This window comes from Pipra filicauda, unplaced genomic scaffold, assembly GCF_003945595.2.
Source record: "Pipra filicauda isolate LSUMZ 115617 unplaced genomic scaffold, ASM394559v2 scaffold35_size7292922_pilon, whole genome shotgun sequence".
In the NCBI taxonomy this organism is placed as follows: domain Eukaryota; kingdom Metazoa; phylum Chordata; class Aves; order Passeriformes; family Pipridae; genus Pipra; species Pipra filicauda.
In genome coordinates this window covers 2,549,208-2,571,200 of record NW_024104487.1, presented here as the reverse complement: position 1 = coordinate 2,571,200, position 21,993 = coordinate 2,549,208, and the positions used below count along the sequence as shown (strand labels likewise).

Here is a 21,993-nt window from a genome sequence, read left to right as displayed (position 1 = left end):
GACAGTAAAAACACTGCAAAGTGCTGGACCATTTGATAAAGAGTCATTAAGGACTACTCTGAAAACAATTTCTCAGCAGGTCTCCATATACTTGATAGTGGTTTTTTTCATTGTTTGCTTCTGAGTCTGTTTCATGAGGCCAAGTTAGAAACCTTGCTACTCAAGATGGTATATATACTAACCCTTTTTCACCGTGGCTTGTTTTTCTGTTGACAGAAATTGTTCTCCCTTCTCTCTATTGTGTTGTTAAGCATGTTTTCAGATTAGCTGTTACCTAAGTCAGATTGCTTCACAGTGCACGCACTAACTCTACTGTATACATAGTTTAACATGTTTTCAGGTGTCCCTGAGAGTGTGTTGAAACAAATACAAGAGTAGGAACTGCCAACACTTTTTAGACTCCTTTTGATGGAATTACATTTATAGTGTAACACTGCTTATGCACATTCAGAATAAGACTCCTAATTGGGTAGATAATGAAATGTGAGCAAAGTTTTCTGAGTTTTTTAATCTTATTTTTCATGAGTGTAAAATGGAGTTCTTTGTCACACCCATTGGCCATTCAGCAGATTCAGCAGAATCTTTTACATCTTCTTTGAAGATGCGTTAGATTTTTCTGTAATGACATCTCTAGAATATGTCATAATAATTGTGTACAACATATTCAAGGGAATATTTAACTGTATAAACATTAAAAAATGGTGTTATATAGTTTATAAGCACTTGTATCTTGTGGCTTTGACACTGTAACCTGTAATAGTCTCATGCATATTGCATGAAAACTGTAATTAATTGTTTAATGTTAACTTGGATGCAGCAAACTACTTATATCAGTAGTTTGCTGATATAAGATAGAAGCAGTAAGTTCTGAATTGACTAATACTTTAATTCATAAGATACCCTTCTAACTGTGTTCTACAATCATGCTGTTCTCCAAAGATAGGTCTATTGTTATTGCAATATTACAGAAGGAGATTTGTTTACCAGCATCAAGGGATGCCCCTTATTTCTTTCTCTTGCTGTGGCTGCTGTTACAGCTTTATAGCTGTCTTCTCATGGGGTTTTCTGAATAAAACTTTGCATTTCTGACCAGTAAATTAGTTTCATAATATCAATGTCTAGTCTTCAGCTGTCTCTTTTTCTTTTATGTCTTATGGAGTTGACTAGATCTTTTCTAAGAAGTTTTGCCTCATTCAGCAGCCAAAGCTCTGACTGTGAAGATAACTGCTCGCCCTTTCTCAGTTGGACTCTGAACCCTCTGCTGACACACGCAACACTGAAAAGTGTAGTTCAGATCACGGCACATGCCCACAGGATCCGCTACACACTTCAGGGTCTGTATGCATGCATGTATACTGACAAGTATGTCAACTCCCTTCTTGCTAGGAGGTCAAGTACCTGAATTTGGAAGCAAGGGATGAAATAATTACAGAAGCCGTATAATCATAGACAGTATTTAGTGAGATTGTGCTGCTGCCCCGAACAACCTGTAATTCACTGACAGCCTCCCAGGAAATTTCTAAAACACAAACAGGCTTCATCACTAGCTGTCGCTGCAGCTTGCTGTTCTCTAACAGTTGGCATGACAACCATACTTCCTTAAAAAAAAAAAAACCTGTAAGGAGGAGATTGCTTCCTGATTCTACAAAGCATTTCTATGCTGGAAGTATTTCATGCATTAGCAGGTTCTGTCTTTGTATGATTTCTAATAGAACTACAAAATGCTTTACTGGATCCCATGGCATATTATTTTCTAGAGGGGTCATCTACTAAGAAATCTATTGCCTAGCACAGGTTTCAAGAAACAGAGGACTTTTTTTGAGTAGTTACAAGACCCTTAAGACAGTTGCATCTGGTTTCAGCTTCTCATTCAACTTAATTGCTGGCTAGGTGATACGAATAAAGTTTTAGTCCTTAGTTGTTCAACTAATTTGAAATAGCTTTGCATGTTGACCAGGGAAACATATCTGAGTACAAAATCAGCAATATCTCATTTACATCATGCAGAATTGCAGAAGTCATGTTTGTTTAGTTGATCTAAAAATTGTAAGTGAAATTCCGACATTTGGTTTGTAATTAGTCAGTCTTAGTTAAAGAAAACCAGTGCTGGCTTTCACACATACAGAATATCTGATGAATAGTGTTTAACATAATCATGACAAATTTTATTTGTTTATATTTACTAACTGAGGTTATGTTGTATAATAAATCAAACTACCTAGCGGGAAAATTGTTGGACACGTTTTCAAATACTTTCTCATCAGATGGAACTTTGCATAACTTTTGGATTTTACACACTCTCTAATAGTATGTTAGGTTAAGTTTGGTAGCAGAGAGTAAAGTTGGGCCAACTTGTGGCTACAACTTAGTATAAATCACTAAAAGTTTTTCAAGTAGGTTTGTGTTTTCTGAGAGACATTCACTTTTTTGTATACAACTTTAGAATCAATACTAGGAACATAATTCTAAGACCTGGTTTTGTAAACTGTGATGGTGAAATTTGATTTTACAGTAGTCTTTGTTAGATACTGAAATAGCTGAATGGAAAATTAGCATTACATTCTATAATTGTTTTAGTCTATATTGGAGGCTGAAATTCTGAGAAGGAGAAAAAAATTAACTTTTAACCCAGTGCATAGTTTATCTGAATAGTTCATGTACATAATACCCCTGCACCCCTGTTTTTTTCTCTTCATTACTCCTTTATACCATTTTTGGTTACAATTGCAAAGTTTCCTGACTTGCTGCTAAACCTGTTTAACTGTCAAGTAAGTGGGTATTTGCCCACAACATTTGAAGAAAGTTACATTCTGACCTAAACTCTGCTCTGTAGTACTGAATCGTAATTCCAATTGAATTTGTTAAGCTGTAGGGGAGAACAAGTCACATTTAGAAGACTGTCACTGGAGGGTTACAAAGTCTTCCGTCCAAGGATGTTGTCTGTTTTGTGACCAGCAATCATCAGAATGCCCCAGGTACTCTTTTCTAGTGTGCAGTTTGAGGCTGATAAGTTTTATGCATGTGGAAGCTGATTTTTTGAAGGATTAGAAAGTTGGACATGACTTTAAAGCCTTATTTAACCAAGTCATGATTATGTTCTGCATATTACTATGTATCTTTCGTGTCCTTTTCATGAAATTCAATTCAGAATCTACTTATGGAAAAAAATAGGTAGTTTTAAGTTCCAGTGAAATTAAAACTAATGAAGCAGTTTAGATGAAATGGGGTTTTCTTGGCTTTTTATGGATGAGAGGGAATTTAAATGCATCTGCCTGATACCTTCAGTTCTCTATTTTGACAAGATAATTTTGTTAGTATATAAAGAAAAGGGCCTGCTTTACACTCTGGGTGACTTTCTCAGAATGTGGAATCAGGATTGAGAGTATTAATTTGAGAGTATTAATTTTGGAAACTAAAAAAGTACTTTGAAATGCTTCTTCAGTATTTTTGAGATATTCTCCGCAAAGTAATTTTTAGTGTTTGAAATACATTCTCTTTGTGAGAAAGACCTCAAGTCAGGAAATCTGAACAGCTATTTACAAGGAATACCAATCAGTAAAACATTGCTGTATTTTCATAGTATTCTTTTTTTTTGAGTCTGTGATTTTGACTATACAATGTTATATGTAAAGTACCATAACAAATATTTCAAGTGGAATTGTGCATCTATTCCCCTCTAGAAAAATTGGAATAGTAGTGAGTGACATGTAAGTCCCTTTATGTATTTTTTAAAAATGTGAGGAGTATTGTTAGTATTAGACTAAAAGAAACTGCATTTTCTTTAAAATAGCTTTAGTTTCTGACATACCAAATTTATGTAGCCTGGAAGTTGCGAGCTAAAACTCTGGGTTTCAGGTTTTGATGTATTATTACTGTTTTGAGTGCAAATTTTTTCCTGAAAAAAAAAAGGTCCTGTGGTTAAGATGCCAGAAATACTGTTCAAATCAGCTACTAGGAGAAGGGGAGAGTGAGGAGAGACCTCCATTGCAGTCTGCAGCTTCCTCAGGAGGGGGAGCAAAGGGCAGGACTGATCTCTTCTCTCTGGTGATCAGTGGCAGACCCAAGAGAATGGCCTGAAGTTGCGTCAGGGGAGATTTAGGCTGGATATTAGGAAGAGGTTCTTTACCCAGCGTGTCGTTGGGCACTGGAACAGGCTCCCCAGGAAAGGTGTCATAGCACCAAGCCTGACAGAATTCAAGAAGTGTTTGCACAATATTCCCAGGTACATGATGTGATTCTTGGGGATGGTTCTCTCCAGGGCCAGAAGTTGCAGTAAGTGATCCTTGTGGGTCTCTTCTTACTCAGGATATTCTGCGATTCTAAAACTAAAACCTAAACAACTATTAAATAATTCACAAAATCTACAAGAAAAGAAGTCTGCATTAAAAGTGTAAAATATTATTGTTGCTGAGGCGTATGGTAATGGAACGAGAAACAGCAAACATTTTAATATTTGACTCCACTGCTATGTTCTCTGACATACTTTGACAGTAACAATGATGGGTAACATGCAGTAGCTTACCTTTTTGTCACCTATTGATTTTTGAATAAAGACAACTTTTTTCATATGTTGAAAAAAGTAAATTAAAAATAATCAATTAAAAAAATAGATGTTGCATTTGCAACATGGGTAAGAAGTTACCCATACCTTTCCAAGTGTACATTGTGGCTGAAGTATTTATTCACTCTAAGCAAACTGAGACCTTTTTTGTAGAAGGCCACCTTCTAAAGGCAGACCTGAGCAGGTGATGGGAAGCTTCATGCTGATGTTTTTCTTGCAGCCGGTGTGACAGGAAAAAGTAATTCTTCTGATGGATTGGCATATGTATGTAGAGCTCTTCTCTAGCTCTAGCTCTTCTGTAGAAGTGATAGCAATTTGTCTTGTATATAAACAATATGGAAGAACTAACATAGCAAATATGGAAGAATGGGGAAGTTTCAGACTGATTTTCTCAAAAATTACTCAGCATATCCTTAGGCATGTCACGAGTGGCAGTTAGCTTCCTGAGTCATCTTGAAGTACCTTACTTGATGAGTACAATAGTGTACTTCCTTACTCTAGCAGTAAAATTTTAATCTTAAAAAAAAATCCCACAAAAACTTTGCAGTAAACACAACCATATAATTTTGTCCTGTACTCTGAAATCATCATGTTTAGAGTGTTACAGTTTATGGTTTCATGGGTATCCATTATGTATCCTTTTCAGTTGCATCTGACCTTTTTAGCTAGAATTCGAGCTCAGAACTAAGGACTTTGTTGCTGCTTACAGACTTACTTTAGTTTTTGTATATGCATCTGTAGTATACAATACTATACTGTACATTATTCTGTTGGAAAACTTTGTGTCTTCTTAGCTCTCATTGGCTTTTTTAGGAATCTTCTTTGTTTTGTTCAGTTAGTATTTGCTCAGGTAATAGTTATTGCTTGTCAGACTGTGATTCGCATTGCAGTTTATCCCAGAAGACCAAAAAGACATTCTAGACAGGTACTGTTCATGTTATATTTTTACTTTTAGGCTGTGATTTGCATCTTAAAGGGTCAAACTGTACTGTAAGTCCTGCCACAGTCAGGTAACTGCAGCTTTAGAAGCATCCTGAAGACATGGAACTCACTGCATCACTAAGCATCACAAAATGGGTATAAGGTACATAAAAGATACACGTAACTAAACTTTTCTCAGCAACTTATCCAAAGTTTGACTTAGTTGCATTTCATGTAATCTTCCTCCAAATTCTTCTAAGTTATTAAAAAACTACATTGGAAATGTCACAAGGGGCTATCTCCTGCTGTTTATTCTTTAAACACAGTCTATTTCTATAAGCAAATTTTTTTTCCTCTGTTGGCATAGGAAGTGAGTTTTCTAACCTTTTGCCGTATATTTTTCTCATACCGTACTCTCTTATGTGCTTCCCATTCTTCATTGCCTCAGAGTACCTACATTAAAAATGATAGATCTCTAAACCCAATTTCCCATGCTATTAGAAAAATCCTTAACTTGTTTTCTGTGAATAAGAAGATACAAGAATTCTATGAACATCCACTAAAAAATAATTAAACTATAATGGTTTCTGAAAGTTGTTCATTTTTTTGCGAGATACTTTTATCTGTTTTGTTTTGGGGTTTTTTTCTTTGTTTTGTTCCCATTTAGCTATGTTCCACATTTTAAACTTGTAATAAAAAATAACTGCTGAGAATGTGCGAATGTACTTAAATATAAGGGGGGAGAAGAACATATGAGAGAAAATATTTAATGGGACGACTGTTGGCAGGAGCTGAGTTTACTTTAACATGCTTAAAGATGCCAGTTTAAGCTTTGTACTATAAGCTTCTCATGTTGCATCATTAAATACAGTAGTGTTTCAGGATACACATAAAATTTATGCTCACTTGTAAAATAGAAGTCTTTTGTTAGTCTATTCATCCATTGATCAAAAAGAAAGAAAACTTTTACTATTTTTTCTGGGCAGTTAGAAGGCACCACTGAATATCTGTTTACTTGAGAGCCAAATAATTCCCTTATTCTAAGGCTACAGATTTGGCTCAAAATTGATGATTCCACACTGGAAATCTGCTAATCATCCCTTTGTGTTTTAGTCCTCAGCTGTGTTGTTTCCATAGTAGAAGAAAAAGCATCTTGTTCTTTATAGGAAACGTTCTACTAAAACATGGTATCCTGCTGTATGTTGCCAGATGTTGTTGTTACTCCCCCTGAGTATGTTCCAGAACAAGAGTTTGTCATGTCCACTTACCTTTTCCAGTGCTTAGCATTGTCAGTTTTATTTTTACCATAGGAAAAAATGCCTGTTGCTGCAAATGTTTTCAACATTCACTGCAGGTAAATGTCCTGGAAAGAGCCAAGACTGTGGTTTCTTTTTGAAGAGCTGATCTGGTGAGGGTATAAACCCTGTCTTAGAAGAAAAAGGAGACAAAGTTCTTTGGATGCAGAAGGGCTAAGCCCTGGAAATTTTTTTTTTTTTTAATAAATTTAAAAATCCATTAATTTCCATTCTTAAGGATTGAAATTTGAGAATTTTTTCATAAAGAATAAAATCAAACATGAGAAGTCTGTCTTTAGTTGTTAGCATTATGAGCTGCAAAACATCAGCCACGCTGTTAGTCTACCGGGAGGTGACATTGCAAAGTAAAGATTTCCTACCATCTTTCACAACAGAAGAATAGCATGTCTTTTAAACAAGGTAAATGATAAGGAAAAAAGATAAATTAACATTGCTCAGAATTACTCAGAAACCTGCAACAGTAACAGTATTTTGTGAAATACAAGGTAAACAGCAATAGGAAATACTTGTCTCAGAACTGGGAAGAAAAGTCATTCTATGCACTTATTGGTGGTCAGATATAGATGTGTTTCTGATTGGTTTTTTTATGCATGATCTCCCGTGTGAAATAAACAATGTCTTACCTGACTGAGAGACAGTAAATGCCTGGAAGTTTTTTCCATGGTTTTGGATCTGGCCTTTGTTGTTGAGTATTTTCAAGACTTCATTGCAACATGTTTCCTCCTGTTCTGTGACATTTTATCAGTGAGCCTGAGCGGAATGTAGGTTTTACCAGGAATACTACTAATTGTCTTAAATATTGTTCATAATTTCTAAACTAATTAATCAGCTATTGTAGAAAGTCATTAAAAATGGAAGGAAAAAAGTAGTCTCAGAAGGCAGTAGAATGATACATCCTTCCAGTAAAAGATTTATTTTAGATCCAAAAAGGAAGATCTGGAAGCAAAACCCTCAGTACAAACTAAGCTATTACAAACTTGAAACTATTTTCCTTCTAAACTCTGAGATGCCAAGGTAGTAAAGAACATCTTCTGTTGTAGGACACGAAAGTGTTATGCTAAATTCCATGCTTGTTATTTTAAAGGAATTTAGGAAAAGGCAAGAAAAGTAATTTTCCTCACCTCCCCCTGGCACCCATCAGAAAAGGTAATTTTCTCAGGCAATTGATTTTCCTTGCCCCCTGTTCTAGGGAATATAATGTCCCTGGTTATGAAAAAGCATAACTCGATTGCCAATTCTCTCACAATACCTTTGTCAGTATACTGTCCTCTACACTCCTGAAGTAGGCTTTCATGAATCAGAATTCTGGACAAGACAGAAAAATGCTGATAAAAATTAAAAAAGGGGAGAAACCTTCCCTTTTTACACTTCCTCACTGAATAACACCAGTCACTAAATGCTCCAGAATCCTGTCTAAGCAACAAACATGCATCTCTGTGAGAGTGAACAAGATAAAGGGGAAAAAGTGAGGCATCTCTGTCATGGTAGATTTTACTTTAAGGTGAATTGCTTGTGAATCTGAAGCCAGGAAACGTATCTGCAGTATTTTCATGATAGTCTTCCAGTGTCTTTCTTAAGTTAGTTACATCTTATTGTGTCTCTCGATTTTACTTCTGATCATACCTCCAAAGATACCTGCAACTGTTTCCAGTGCCAGTGCATTAACACTATTTACTTTTTGAGTCATCAATATGTGAAAAGGCTATGAACAATCTGAAGGCAATCTCAAATACTCACTGTATCATGTACCTGAGAACTGCTATTTTAACATCCCTTTCAGAATAAGTTTATTTATCATCTGGCAACTTTCTTGCGTAGAATGTCACAGGTCTGTTATATATTGTCCTCCAGTCTTGAATGAGAGCCTTTTTTCACTGTGTTCAGAAACAAGCTATAATTCTAAGTGACAAGAATTCTTAAGCAGATAATACAGCTTTCTAAAATGAAGGGGGGAATATTTGGGAAACACAAAAAGGCAAAAAAAACGACAACAAAACTGTTCAGTGATAAAGAGTCAGAGGTTGATATGGATAGTTTCTGACATAGACTGTGTTTAGATTTCTCCCCCATCTTTCTGCTGCTTCTAGATGAGATTGGCTTGGACAAGAGGTTGTTTAAATGCAGTCTTCTTACCAAGACATTTTGAAAACTGTAGAAGATAGTTACAGATAGTTCTGTAGAACTTTTAAGGGTGTGGCTGAGTAGTTGTAGACTACAGAATATCAAGATTAAATATTAGGATATTTGACCTTAAAAATTTTTTTCAGATCAGCAAGAAAACACTGAAGATAAAAGCTTTGGTCCTATTAATACTTTAAGTAGATAACTTTTTTTTTTTTCAATGTTATGCCCTGTTGCTGTAGTTGAGACCCTTTCTCTTTAATGATAACTTACATTCTCGCATGGTTTTACCAGGTCTTTTTGGCTTCAGCCTTTAAATCAAAATGAAAAAAAAATTATTTATAATTTGCATTGTTGCTGTCCTTAATGTCTAATTAAATATAGGCAACTGGAGCTTCAGTGCAAATAATTTTCAAATGCAAAACAGAAAACAGTCTATCTTCTCCCACTTCTTAAAATACAAATTTTGGTGAAGTGAAGATGCAGACCTTAATTGAACACATGGCTGAAGGACTCAGTGTCCATAATTGCTGGAAGCTTATCTGAGAAGACTATATGTTACGAGTTGATGTGTTTTTGCAATAATTACATTGTATTCAAGTTTTTTAAGAAAACAATACCTTTGTTTCTACTTAAGTGTTGGATGGAGACTTTCTGGCCTATTCCTTATGTGGAAGAGAATGAGTCACCAGCAAAAGCGAGGAAAAACTGGATATAGTCACGAATTCTTTACCTTTGGCAGATTTTGGTTTACATTCTGTTTTCATTTTGTCCCAACAAAACCAGTCTGGTAAATCTGTTGTACAGTAATATCCAGCAAGGAGAGGAAATTCAATTAAAATAACTCTTCATCAATCCTTATAATTGTCTTCAGGTATTTTGTCATTGCACCGTTGATAGAATATCTTAAGCCCTTTCATCTAATTGTCAAGAGTTATGGTATTCTTCTTCACAGTCTTTATCTGTAGTATACTGACCTCTGTGCTATAGCATAGCAAGATATATCTGCAGTGTAAAGGAACTTTAGAAAGCCAAGAAATAATTCTAACACATGGAAATTAGAAGCAGTCCCAGACATAGGAATGATACCGTTAAAGAATAAACAAGAGAGCTGGATTTTGAAGAGATCATTATAAGAACGTGAACATCAGGGTGTTCGAAGTTGAAGTCTTCATTTGTTGCCAGATTTAATCTGAGAAAAAATGTAAAATGAAAAGTGGTAGGGTTTCAAATAGAGGGGGAAAAGAACTTCTCTTGGAATATCAATGGAATTTTCCGAGAAGGATTATGTTGAAGAGAGAAATTGGTAGGGGCAGGTAGATGTCGTTTTAGTGCTTTCAGTGTTTATTGTTAGCCATCCATAGGGTTCTTCTCTTTTAGTATGGTAAATGGGAACTTCATTTTGCAAAGCAGTCATCTGTTGTTCATTACTGCACTACTGACATGTTTTTTGGTTTTAAGTGCTTAACATCCCTTAAGCTTAGTCATAGCCCTTAAGCTTAGTCATAGCCCTTAAGCTTAGTCATAGCCCTTAAGCTATGACTTGGCCATAGTAAGTATAGTGCCCAGTTAAGTTATTTGTTGTTCCCAGAAAAGCTCGTTCTTTTAGAACCTTTGCATGATTGGTTTAGTATTTATGTTCAGGAAGCTGGGAAGGTATTTTTTTTTTTTTTGTTCACCTCTGTTTTATCTGCTTTCTGTGGAAACATTGGGTTTAATTAGCATGCTAGCAAATCTCTTCACATGATAATAGCTCTCTTCCAACTTTGCCAGTTGGAAAGACACAGGGCACTGATGTTTGAAGGGAAGGGGTAAGTTCTCTAAATGTTCATTTCATTATGATAAAATTGGAGAGGGACACAGGAATAGGTCTCATGTCCTGTTTCCCATTTGTCTAAGCAGCATCAATCAGACTTATTACATGGCTCCCTGCTACTTCTGGTTTATGTGTCCAGTTTCCTTGACTATAAGTAGTAGCAGTAGCTTTCACTGTGCCTCAGCTTTCTCACAACCACACTGTGAGAAATCAAAGGAAAAATAATTATATATTACAGTGTTGTGCCATCCAAATGAGACGGGCTTGGACAGCAAAACTGATTTTTATTTTAAGATGAGCACCTCCATTGATTCACTCTGTGATCACACTTGAGTGAAATTATATTAAAATTAATACAAGGCTTCCTGTGAAATTATATTAAAACTAATATAAGGCCTAGTCAATTGTTGACTTGCAGAAGGTAGTCCTGAAACAAAACTCAGAGGTGTAGCTCTTAGTGCTTGTTTGAGTCTATAATTCTGAATTGAAAAGGTGTTCAGTCATGGTGCTGTGTCATGCTCTCCAGAAGAAGTTAAGAATACATCTGTAATGTCCTGTCCTTCAAATGGAGAAACAAAACAGTTTGCATTTCATCCTTACTTTGTTTCTGTGGTTCTCATGTAGTGTATCCATATTCACTAAGAATACTTTCACCTCAGAACAGCTATTTTCCTTTCTCAAGGGAAAAACATAATTGCAAGCAGCAATAGGAAGGCAGACTGTCTCAGAAGTAACTTCTACTTGCCTCCTTACAAATACATTTTTGTGCTTAGGAGGTGGGGGCTTCTTTTTGGAGGAACACAGTTTAATTTCCTTAATCCATGATCAGTGTGCTCTTTCTTAAAATTCTGGTGTCCTGAGAAGCCAGTGCACTCTTAGCTCTTTAGCAATGAAATTGTTTCATGCGCATGGACTAGATTACAGCAATAAGAGAGAGTCAGAAAAGCAGGAACATTTTGTCAGTATGGAACTTAACGTGGGGTCCTCCAAGGTGTATTTGCCTTTTGTGAGGCACTCAGCAACTTGCAAAATTTGACATTAAATTTTTACAGCTTTCTTCCAAGAAAATGAGGTTTCCAAATATTTTTTGTAGTGTTTTGTCCAGTTTCCTAAAGGGAAGGAAAGTGTTAAATTTTTATTTGTGTACTATTTTCCTTGACTCCCTTGCTGTTCACCTCACTAATCCAGAGGCGTTTGAGCATGGGAGATGTCTGTGTTATTTTGCACTCTCACACAGCCCATCATCTGTCAGGAACTGGAGATTTTTGCCTGGGATTTGTATCATTATCGTACTGATAAAGGTTTGGAAGGGCATTGTCTTTGGTATAGCACTTAAGCCCTAGAAAAGTAAGCTTTTCTAACAAAGAGCTCAGTCAGATGAATTAGCTTAATAAATATTTCGTTGCTAATACACACATGCTTGGATCATATGTGTAGACATATGCACAAATCATTAATCTGTCTGCTGATAATTCATTTATGTGGTACGGTTTTAAGCCATCTTTTGAGGCAGAATAAATCATACAGGTTTAGTTTTAAATATTACTGTTTATATACAAAATACAAATCTACCACTATGTTGAGAGTCATAATAGCCACATTTTTGTACTTCTGGTAATGTCACACTGATTTTCAAGTGGGATCACTAAAGTCTTAAATTAAGGAAAACTGTCCGAGTTTACATTCACCCATAGAAGTTTTGAAAGCTTAGTATAAACTGATACATTACTGGTTCAGTTGAAAGTTTAACATCTGTTTGCAGATCTGTAGTTTGCTAAGAATTAATTTGCTACCTGCTAGTTACTAATTTTAAGAGTGCGGGAGTATAAGTTACTTGACTTGGGTTTTATTTTTATCATTTGTCTTTACTACAAAGCTATATATAATATTAAAAAAAAAACACAAAAAAACCCACACACATACACAAAAAACAAACAAACAAAAAAAACCAAAAAAAACCCACAATGTTTTTCACTTTTATCTTTTCTTTTTGTGAATATTTATTTTCAAATATATTGCCTACTCCAAGCAAGAATTTTATGCAGAAATCTGAAATGAGATGTTAGTAAACTCTGTGATGACAGGACCACTGTGAATTTTTTTAGTGGTAGAAAATCTGCCAAGCAAGCAGAAATATAAATACATTGTAGTTAAGCGAAGACCAGTTTTGTGAAGGACAACAAAATACTACCAAAGTTAACAGAATGATAACTTGGTTTGGTTTAGGGGTTTTTTTCTAATTTTTTGTAAATGAGAATATATTTTTTCATCAGTTTCAGTAACCAAACCTGATCTGTTCACTGCAAAGCAATAGGAATACATTTTCTGTAATAAATGCATCTTTAAAATGCATGCAACCTATTTCAGTTTTCAAATCATACATGAAATTTTCTAATTGTGCTGTAATTACTAAAATGCTAACAAGAATCAGTAACTGCTCAGCTAAAGATCTAACTTGAATGCCTAGAATAATAAGGGGAGAAATATGATAAGTAGTTGTCAATATTAAAAAGCAGGCTGAAGGAGGAAGGCTTCGGGCCTTGTAGTAGGTAGAATGAAACAGCAGATTTCAGTATCCACAATCCTTTCAGTATTAAATTTTCAGTAAAATAAAATTACTTGTATATGAAAACATAGCCTTTCCCCAGCTCTCTTTTTTTTCCTGATCAGCTGATGAAGAGACTAGCAGCTCGCTGCTTTGCTGGCTTGTTAATTTTATCCCCACTAACTGTGATTTCCGATAGCCGGCCTGCTGATAGTGGTAAGGTAAATATCCTTTTTCATTGCCGTCTTGAAGATTCAGTAGAACTACATCACAGGCATGTGTAGGTGTGTAACACATCAAAAGTCAGTGTTCTCCGTGTTTCAGTGTACAACCGAGTGCTCGAGGAGAGCAGTGACATTAACTGTTGACAGCCTTGCATACTGTATTTATTATTAGCTTTTGTAGCTTCCAAGATATGCCGAGAAATTTCCTTTTCTTAATCTTTGTTAGCCTCAGTGGTTTATAGCGCTGTCCTGCTTTATCCAGATGAATATTAATGAATTTGTGTGCAGGTTTTTTTTTTCCTTCTCTTTTCTTCATAACTCATTAGATCTCAAGCCTCCTTCATAGTGTTTATCTGAACGCTGTGGAAGCATGATGTAAATTGTCTTTTGATTATTAAGGCCTAGTTTCAGGCTGTCTCTAAGGATTCTGCGTTTGTGTTTGTTCTGTGGATTTGCACATCGGAGGATGCATAGGAAACAGATTTCAAAATCCCACTGGTATTTTTAACATGCCAGGTTGTTTTGTGTTATGCATTAGGTTTTGTTCACGAAATGTTTTTGAAGAGACATTGTATACAGTTGAGAAAAATTACGTCTGGGTTGTAATCACTTTTTAATATTGATTGTTGTGCTCACATGATCATAAATATTAGCCATGTTTGATGCTGTGGAGAAATGAAGGTAATTGCTTTAGGATTAGAGCTCTTTCAGCTGCAAGAAAGGATTGATTAGCATTTGCATGTACTCAAGGCAATATTGAGGCAAAAGCAACAAATATCAACATCAGTTATATGAAAGCATTAATCAGAAAGCCTTAATTTTAAGATTTTTTGTTTAATTTTTATTTCAATTCTCTTATGATCTGGTATTTTTTATTTGTTTTCTTTTGTTGGCTTTTTCAAATCAAGAAAAGTTCAGCTTCTTGCTTTATAACATGGATCTGACAGTGTATGTGAACAGGTTCCCTTTATTCCTAGTTTGGTTTTTCGTAGCAATTTTTTTATCCCTCTGCGTAGAGCTGCTGTGTCTGGTTAAAAGCATACATCCAGGTAATTGAAACAAGTGTTCAATGTCTGTGACTATGTGTGCAGCTTGGTTTTTGGGGTGGGTTTTTTTCATTCCCATGTTGTGAGAGCTTTTTACAGTAAACGCTGTACTGTCAGTGCTTCTGCCTACCTCCTGGTTACTATTCTAGAAGAAAATGATACATTTTAGAGATGGTTTTAACAGGCCATTTAAAAGTTGCTTAAAACATTTGGAAGAGAAGTTGAGTTGTTACTGCATGAAGTATCTCTGTGTTGTTTGTATGCACAAAGAATTGTGTGTGAGTTGGCTTTGGGAGCTAAGCACAATTTAGATTATCCCGTTTGAAACATGTGATACCAGAGTCTGTTTGGCGTGGAACTATATAACCCAGAACTAACACTGATATGAAAAAATTAATGTTTGTTGTACACTTACTGAGACAATACCACAGGCTGTGATTTGGTGCGGAATTCAAGGTTCAGATGAACAATGCACCTATTTAGAGAAAGGACAGTGGGATTCTAAGGACAAATTAATGTTCAGTGTCTCTTTGGTTGCCAGCAACTCAGTTGTACTCCTCTTTATAAATAAACTGAACATTTTGAGTTGAATTATTGACATCCTGTGGAGTTGCATTGGGTTTTGTTGTGGTTGGTTTTAAATACAGTTTTTACCTTTGCAATATCTGTTTTGTTTAAAAATCATACTTTTTGAATCCATGGTTGTCAGGCAATTGAAGACGGCAATTTGGAAGAAATGGAAGAGGAAGTTCGGCTTAAAAAACGGAAGAGACGAAGAAACGTGGACAAAGATTCTGGGAAGGAGGATGGAGAGAAAGCAAAGAAAAGAAGAGGCAGACCTCCTGCAGAGAAGTTGTCACCCAACCCACCTAAACTGACAAAACAAATGAATGCTATCATTGATACTGTGATAAACTACAAGGATAGGTGAGCTTAGAGATGGTCTCTATCTATTGCATGTCCTCTCTCCCTCTCTACCGATATCGATCTCTGTGTTTTATAACAGTTTCATTTTTTTCAGTCTTCAGAAGGACTTGCTGACACAGCTTTTCAGATAAGTAATTCCACTTAGGGCCTGATCCTGGAAGTCTCAGACTTAGGATATTTTAAGACTCATCTGATAGAAAGTTGTTGAAACGCAATTACAAAAAGTAAGCATAGAGCTCCTGCTTAAGAGTAAAGTCATTCTGCTCAGAAGGTGTACTTAAGAACATTTAGCTTGAGTGGGATTTTCGTTCAGTGTAGTGGTGCAGCATGTGTTGAGATTAATCTTTTCAAAGACATGGCTATCAATGCAAGTTTGCATGGGTCTCGCCATGACCTGAAAGACTGCCCAGAATGCCTAGGGTACGTATCAGGAGTGTCAGAGCTGCCAAAAGAAAAAGTACAGAACTATTGAGTAATATGTTGTCCACAGAAGAGATGGATTCTTGTTTGTCAAGCAGTTCCTATTTTCAGCTTAAAAAAATGCTAGATAGCTGGACCTCAGGAAAAAAATATTCCTTCTGATCTGAAATGCCATCTGAAGACTTCTGTTCTGCAAGTTTTCAGATGAAAACATCTGTACTTCATGGGCAAGAAATTGAGAATTAGTTCGTAACATCTTTGAGTCAAACTTGATTGAGAAAGTTATATTTTAACTCAGCTTCTATCTGTCAAAAATCAGTAGATCCTTCTCATGTACTTGTCCCATCTTTGCTATACAGTGAATTACTTAAATCATATAAGCACCTTTTATAAACTAAATTAATAATAAATGCATTCAGAGAAAGTCAAGAAGTGTTTGCATTAGGTGACCTGCATAGGTGTAACAAAGTAATTTTTGCCTGTAAACAATTTTCAGTTTGTGACTTTAAATGGCAACTTACACTTTGCCCTTTTTTGCAGCTACTATTCTGGCTCTACCTGTACAAGGGTGACTTCTGTGGTACTTGGCGAAGCACACACTGCTGTGATGCATGACTCTTTTGGCATGTAACTGTTACAGTGAACCTTTCTGTGATCTGTGGGCTCTGTCTAGAGCACATCCTAAAGTTTGTTGGAACAGCATTCACAGCAACAAATATGATGAGGAGGAATCTGACTACCATCTCAGTGTATTTAGTTGACTGTGACTCCCAACTAATAATATAGCTGAGAAGGGAGGAGTGTTTAAGTTCAGGTATTCCAGTCAGGGCTGCAAGGATTTTGCGTTCTCGGCCTTGAACCTTGTCCTGAAGCTAAGCACTTCTTATCAGGATGCCTATTTCTCACTTTTAAAATAGCAAGCGGAAGTTACTTCTGCTAACCTCCAGTAGGGGATAACTACTGATAGTAACTGATAGTTACTGGGGAGGTTAAAGATTTTTGCCTGACGTTTGTGCCCCAGGAAGTTCCTATTTGATTTCTGTCAAAAAAATTAACCACTGATCTATTATGTAGTTACAAGGCATACTGTTCCCTCTCCCAGGAGCCCACATCTATGCAAGACAGATTGTTCCCAATTTAAAAACTGTATGAAGCTCTATTCTGTAACAAATTAAAGATGCCTGTTAAAGTGAGGTATTCAGTGCTATGAGATATACAGAGGAGTTCCAAGTTTCTGCGTTCTGATTTTTTTGTGAGCTAACATCAAACCACTCAATCCTGTGAAAGCTGGGGCAGAACAGAATTGCACATTTAGGCATCAGGAAACTACAACATCTTAAAACTCTTTGGAGCTAACTTTGCTTTAGAGTTCAATTACTATTTTCAGGATTTGCCGCTTTAGAATTAAGTGGATTTTAGGTGTTGGAACCCCTCAGCTTTGTTGGGGGTTCATGTTTGTTCAGCTCTGGGCTTTTGTGTGTGTGAAAGCAATTGGGGCAAGTATAGAGGGACAGGTTAATTGGAAGAAAAGTAGGCCATGAGCTTCATCTGGGGAAAAAAAATGGGTTTTCTTGTATTTAGTATTTGAATGCTTGAAGTCATCTTTGTCTTAAGCTAAAATTTTCAGTGCTAATAGATGATTCATCTTTTCTTCATGGTAAGTCCAGTGGGCTGATTCAGACTATGGAGAACTGATTGTGTCCCAAAAGGTGGTCCGGTGATACCTATCCAAAATCTTACTGACTTTGGCCTGAGTTACTTTGTCAGAACCAATTCTACAATCTTTAGTAAGTTTTGTTGTAGTTTAAAGGGCAGCATGCAAAAGAATCAAAGGAATACATTACTAAACTAATAAGCCTCTGCATACTTTAGCTCATGTTTTCCCTTACTTTTGAGAAATACAGAAGTACGTCCTTGTAAATACAGAACGACTTCTCTGTTCTTATTAAAATCTTTCTTTAAAAGAAAATTAAAATCTGTGGTGCTCACAAAAATCTGGAGTACCAGTTGGCTGCTTTTCTGTGGCGATGCTGTATAATGTTGCTGCAGGGAAGGATTCTCCAGTGCTTTCCTAACTGTCTAGTACTTACTCGACTTCTGTTGTAGGCAGCTGGGGACAAGTATCATCCTTTCCTTCCTTATTTAAGAACCATCCAAAAAGATAGGCTGGGTTGTCTATGTCAAGGAAAGCTAAAGGTTACAACAATACAAACAATAAACTGTAGGAAATTGAAGTTTGAACCACATGATTATTATGTAAAGGTCAAAAAGTGTTTAAACAGACATATTAGCAACATTTGAGGTAAATGTTCAGTGTGGAGAAATACAGCATATGATTGTCTGAAAAGGAAATTCAGAGGTAGTTATCCAGGTATTTGTAAAGCTGAATTAAAGAACTCCATGCGAGAGTGGAAGTTAGCATTTAGGTTGGTTTGCTGTTTATCTTTGTTGTGTCGTCAGTGCAATTTCAACCTTTTATTTAGATTTTTTTCTTATGCCGTGCAGTATAGCAACTCAGCTATTTCCTTTTATTCCCATCATGAATCCCAAAATTTTAATGAAACATTACGTTGACAATGTGTTTAATAGTTCTTAGAGAGCAATTTTTAAGTAAAAGCTGATTTTCTTTGGATCTTTCTAGAGAGCTAGGAATATACTGAAGGAGAGAAAACTGCAGTGAGATTTGACTTGACCGGCAGCCAGCATTAGTTTCCTGAAATTATGGTACCTGGGGTGTGTCCCATATAATAAAGAAAATAGTTAAAAAAGAGAAGAAGTACAAAGATGCAAGGCACTGTGAAAATGTACGACTTGGACTTTTTAGATGCCTTTGGTGTGAGAGTTGTTGAGGTCCTTGTCAAGCTGACTATACTTGCATCTTGCAGCCTGTTTTGCTTTGGATTCCAGTGTTGGGAGATGCGCTTCAAGCTTTTCTTCGTGTTGATAGGCATTTCTTTATCTTATCTGTATATTTGTCCTTGTTAACTGGAAACAGATAGTGATACCTCAGTCTGAAGAACTGTAGGGTTTATGCTCCAAATCATTAAATAAAAATCACTATTGAAGTCACTTTTTAAAGGCACCTGTGCTTTTATTACTGAGTTTTCAGTATCAAACCATAAAACATGCCAACTGTAGATACAGAGCAGTACTTACAGATGCAGATCCTTTTTTACTCTTCTGTACTGCTTTGCTGTCACAGGTAAAGCTGAATTAGTCTATGTTTCATCTTAATGGTTTAGAATGGAGAATAGGTTTGTAATGAAGCAGAAGTAAGAGAGAAGATATGGTCAGCATGCTCTGACTTCTAGTCATCTGATCTAGTGAAAGATGTCCCTGCCTACCCACAGCAGGGAAGTTGAACTAGTTTATCTTCAGAGGTCCCTTCCAACCCAAACCATTCTATGATTCTGTGAGTTTGGTAAAGCACTTTTTAGGACACCACAGGAAAATTATAAGCTAATATGAAAGAAAGAGTAGATTAATGAGTAAGCTCACTAATCTGAGTGAAAACAAGCAAAAATATATAATTGAAGGCACTGTTAAAAAAGGAGCTGTTAAACTGGAAAGAAGATACCACAAAAGTTCTTCAACCATTGGTGTTGGCTTACATCACAATATATTTATTATATTTATTAAATGAGGAATGTCCTAGCCAAAATCTAAAATGTTATAATATCAATATTGGCATGATACAGCAGACTGGACACAGTTAAGTCTGGAGTAAAAGAAATGGCATGAAATACAGTACCTCAGAGTGCATTATATGGTACTTACAGACTTTAAATAGGGAACTTCTCTTTTGGTTCAAGTATCAGTTCAAGTGGAACTGAAAGAAAAATAATTACCTGGGCAGAGAAATTAACTGATCAAAGCCAACTACAATCCATCAGTATTATCCAGCCATAAGAAGATAGGAGCTTCACACAGACACTATTGCCTGTGTGGATGTGGAAATACTCATTATAAGTGTGTGTCCTTGTATGTGACACTGTTAATGCTTCTGAGTTGCTGTACATAGTACTTGAATGTTTTTCCTTTCAAAAAAGATGAGTTTACACTGTGACAAGTGTAAGTAATTATTTCAGTGATAAGTAGCATGGGAGAGCCTTGCAAGAGGAAACAGGTTGGTTTGTTTATCCAAACATAGCACAATCTTGAGAGGGGAAGATGATTACTCTCAGTAAATTCACTGAAAAGAAGGGAAACCTAAACACAAGAAGAGTCTAGAAATATGTAAAAATACAGGATGGTGGCCACAATATATGAGCATATATAAGCATTCCTTAGTTCATACAAGTTATTAATTAAAAGTTGTGGAACCTTTCCGTATGAAGTAGTGGGACAGAAATAACTAAGTAGATTTAACCTTGGATCCTTGATTGAAAATCTTACATACGATTATTTACAATACCAAGACCTTAGATTGAAGGTCCTGGAAGCACCTTTCCAGTTACACATTGATCCCAATTCTCCGAAACAAAGCATGTGCATCATCTTTGCAGACTGCTTTTGCAATAATACATATTAATCTGAGATTTTGTTGCAGTTATTTCTTAAACTAAGATTTAGGTGCCTCTACAGCCCTGTAACTTGTTGTAATCTTGCAGTGTAAAACACCTTTTTAGAAGAGAGCAAGTTGGAATGCATCAGTCCAGCATTATTGTCACATGTTTTTCCAGTTCCGATGCTTTTAATCTGTCTTTCCTTCCCTCTAAAATAGAAACAATTATTGTAGACTCATATGTGTAATATTTATGTTATGCTTTCAAAAAACAAGAACACAGAATCACAAAATGGGCCAGATTAGAAGAGACTGTAGTGGGTCATCTGGTTCAACTTCCCTGCTCAAGCAGGGTCATCTTAGAGCACATGGCCAGGATTGCATCCAGATGGTTCTGGAATATCTTCAGTGAGAGAGACTCCACAACCTCTCTGAACAGTCTGTTCCAGTGCTCAATCACCTGCACAGTAAAGTTCTTCCTCATGTTCACGTAGAACTTCCTGTGCATCAGTTTCTGCCCATTGCCTCTTGTCCTGTTGCATGGCATCACCAAATCAGTTTGGCACACAAAAAGTAGTTTGCATGTCCAGTAAAATGCTTGAAAGCGGGAACAATTTTACTGGATTTTTTTACAAAAAATTTTACATTTTTCGTATGCCAAATTTGAGCCCCAGCTGCTGAGTTTTCATTATGCACATGCAGACTTAGTCTCCCAAACAATCTTTTTCCTCTTTTGAAGTTTTATTTCAGAGGAAGACAAACTGTTAAGTGTTACTTACTTTTTCTGATTGTTAAAATTAAGTGGAGAAAATGAATGATACTTCGTTCCAGCAGGACTAGGAATGTGATTGACCTCATGGACTGTCAGCACTGGTGAGGCCACACCTCGAATCCTGTGTTCAGTTTTGGTCCACTCACTCCCAGAAGGATACTAAGGTGCTGTAGTATGTCCAGAGAAGGGCAACAGAGCTGATGAAGTATCTGGAGCACAAATCTGTTGAGGAGCAGCTGAGAGAGCTGTGGTTGTTTAGACTGGAGAAGAGAAGGCTGAAGGGGGGATGTTAGCACTTTCTACAACTACCTGAAAGGAGGTGGTTGCAAGGTGGGGACAGCCTCTTCTGCCTGGTAACAAGTAAGAGAACAAAAGGAAATGGCCTCAGGTTGCCGCAGGGAGGTTTAGATTGGATACTGGGAAAAACTTCATTGAAAGGATGGTCTGGCATTGGAACAGGCTGCCCAGGGAAGTAGTTAAGTCACCATCCCCAGTGTTGAAAAATCATGTGGATGTGGCACATAGGGACATGGTGTACTGGTAGACTTGGCAGTGCTGGGTTAATGGTTGAACTGGATGATATTAGCGGTCTTTTTCAACCTAACCAATTTTGTGAGTCTGTGATTCATAGCTTGTAATCATTCAGCTTCCTTACAAACCCACTGTTCTCTTCTGCCTTGCCTCAGAGTTTGATGTTTCCTGTCTAGGTGCCGGTTTGATGCTACCCCTAGTTTGCATTAACTTTGCTTAAAGCAACAGCTGAACACAGGAGTCCCAGGATGCTGATAGCTCTATGTCATACAGAGTGATTTTCATTTGT

At 36.4% G+C, this 21,993-nt stretch overlaps 1 protein-coding gene across 5 annotated transcripts in view; it reads left to right on the top strand.

Annotated features, from left to right (window-relative positions):
• SMARCA2 (SWI/SNF related, matrix associated, actin dependent regulator of chromatin, subfamily a, member 2) overlaps positions 1 to 21,993 on the top strand; it is a 120,059-nt gene that overhangs the window by 84,574 nt on the left and 13,492 nt on the right. For 4 of the 5 annotated variants that reach the window (XM_027752187.2, XM_027752189.2, XM_039384490.1 and 1 more), the window contains one exon: positions 15,260 to 15,477. In XM_027752187.2, the coding sequence (XP_027607988.1) occupies positions 15,260 to 15,477 (218 nt within the window). Of the gene's footprint in view, positions 1 to 13,374; positions 13,502 to 15,259; positions 15,478 to 21,993 lie in introns of those variants that run through there. The other variant, XM_039384491.1, reaches the window with a different exon arrangement.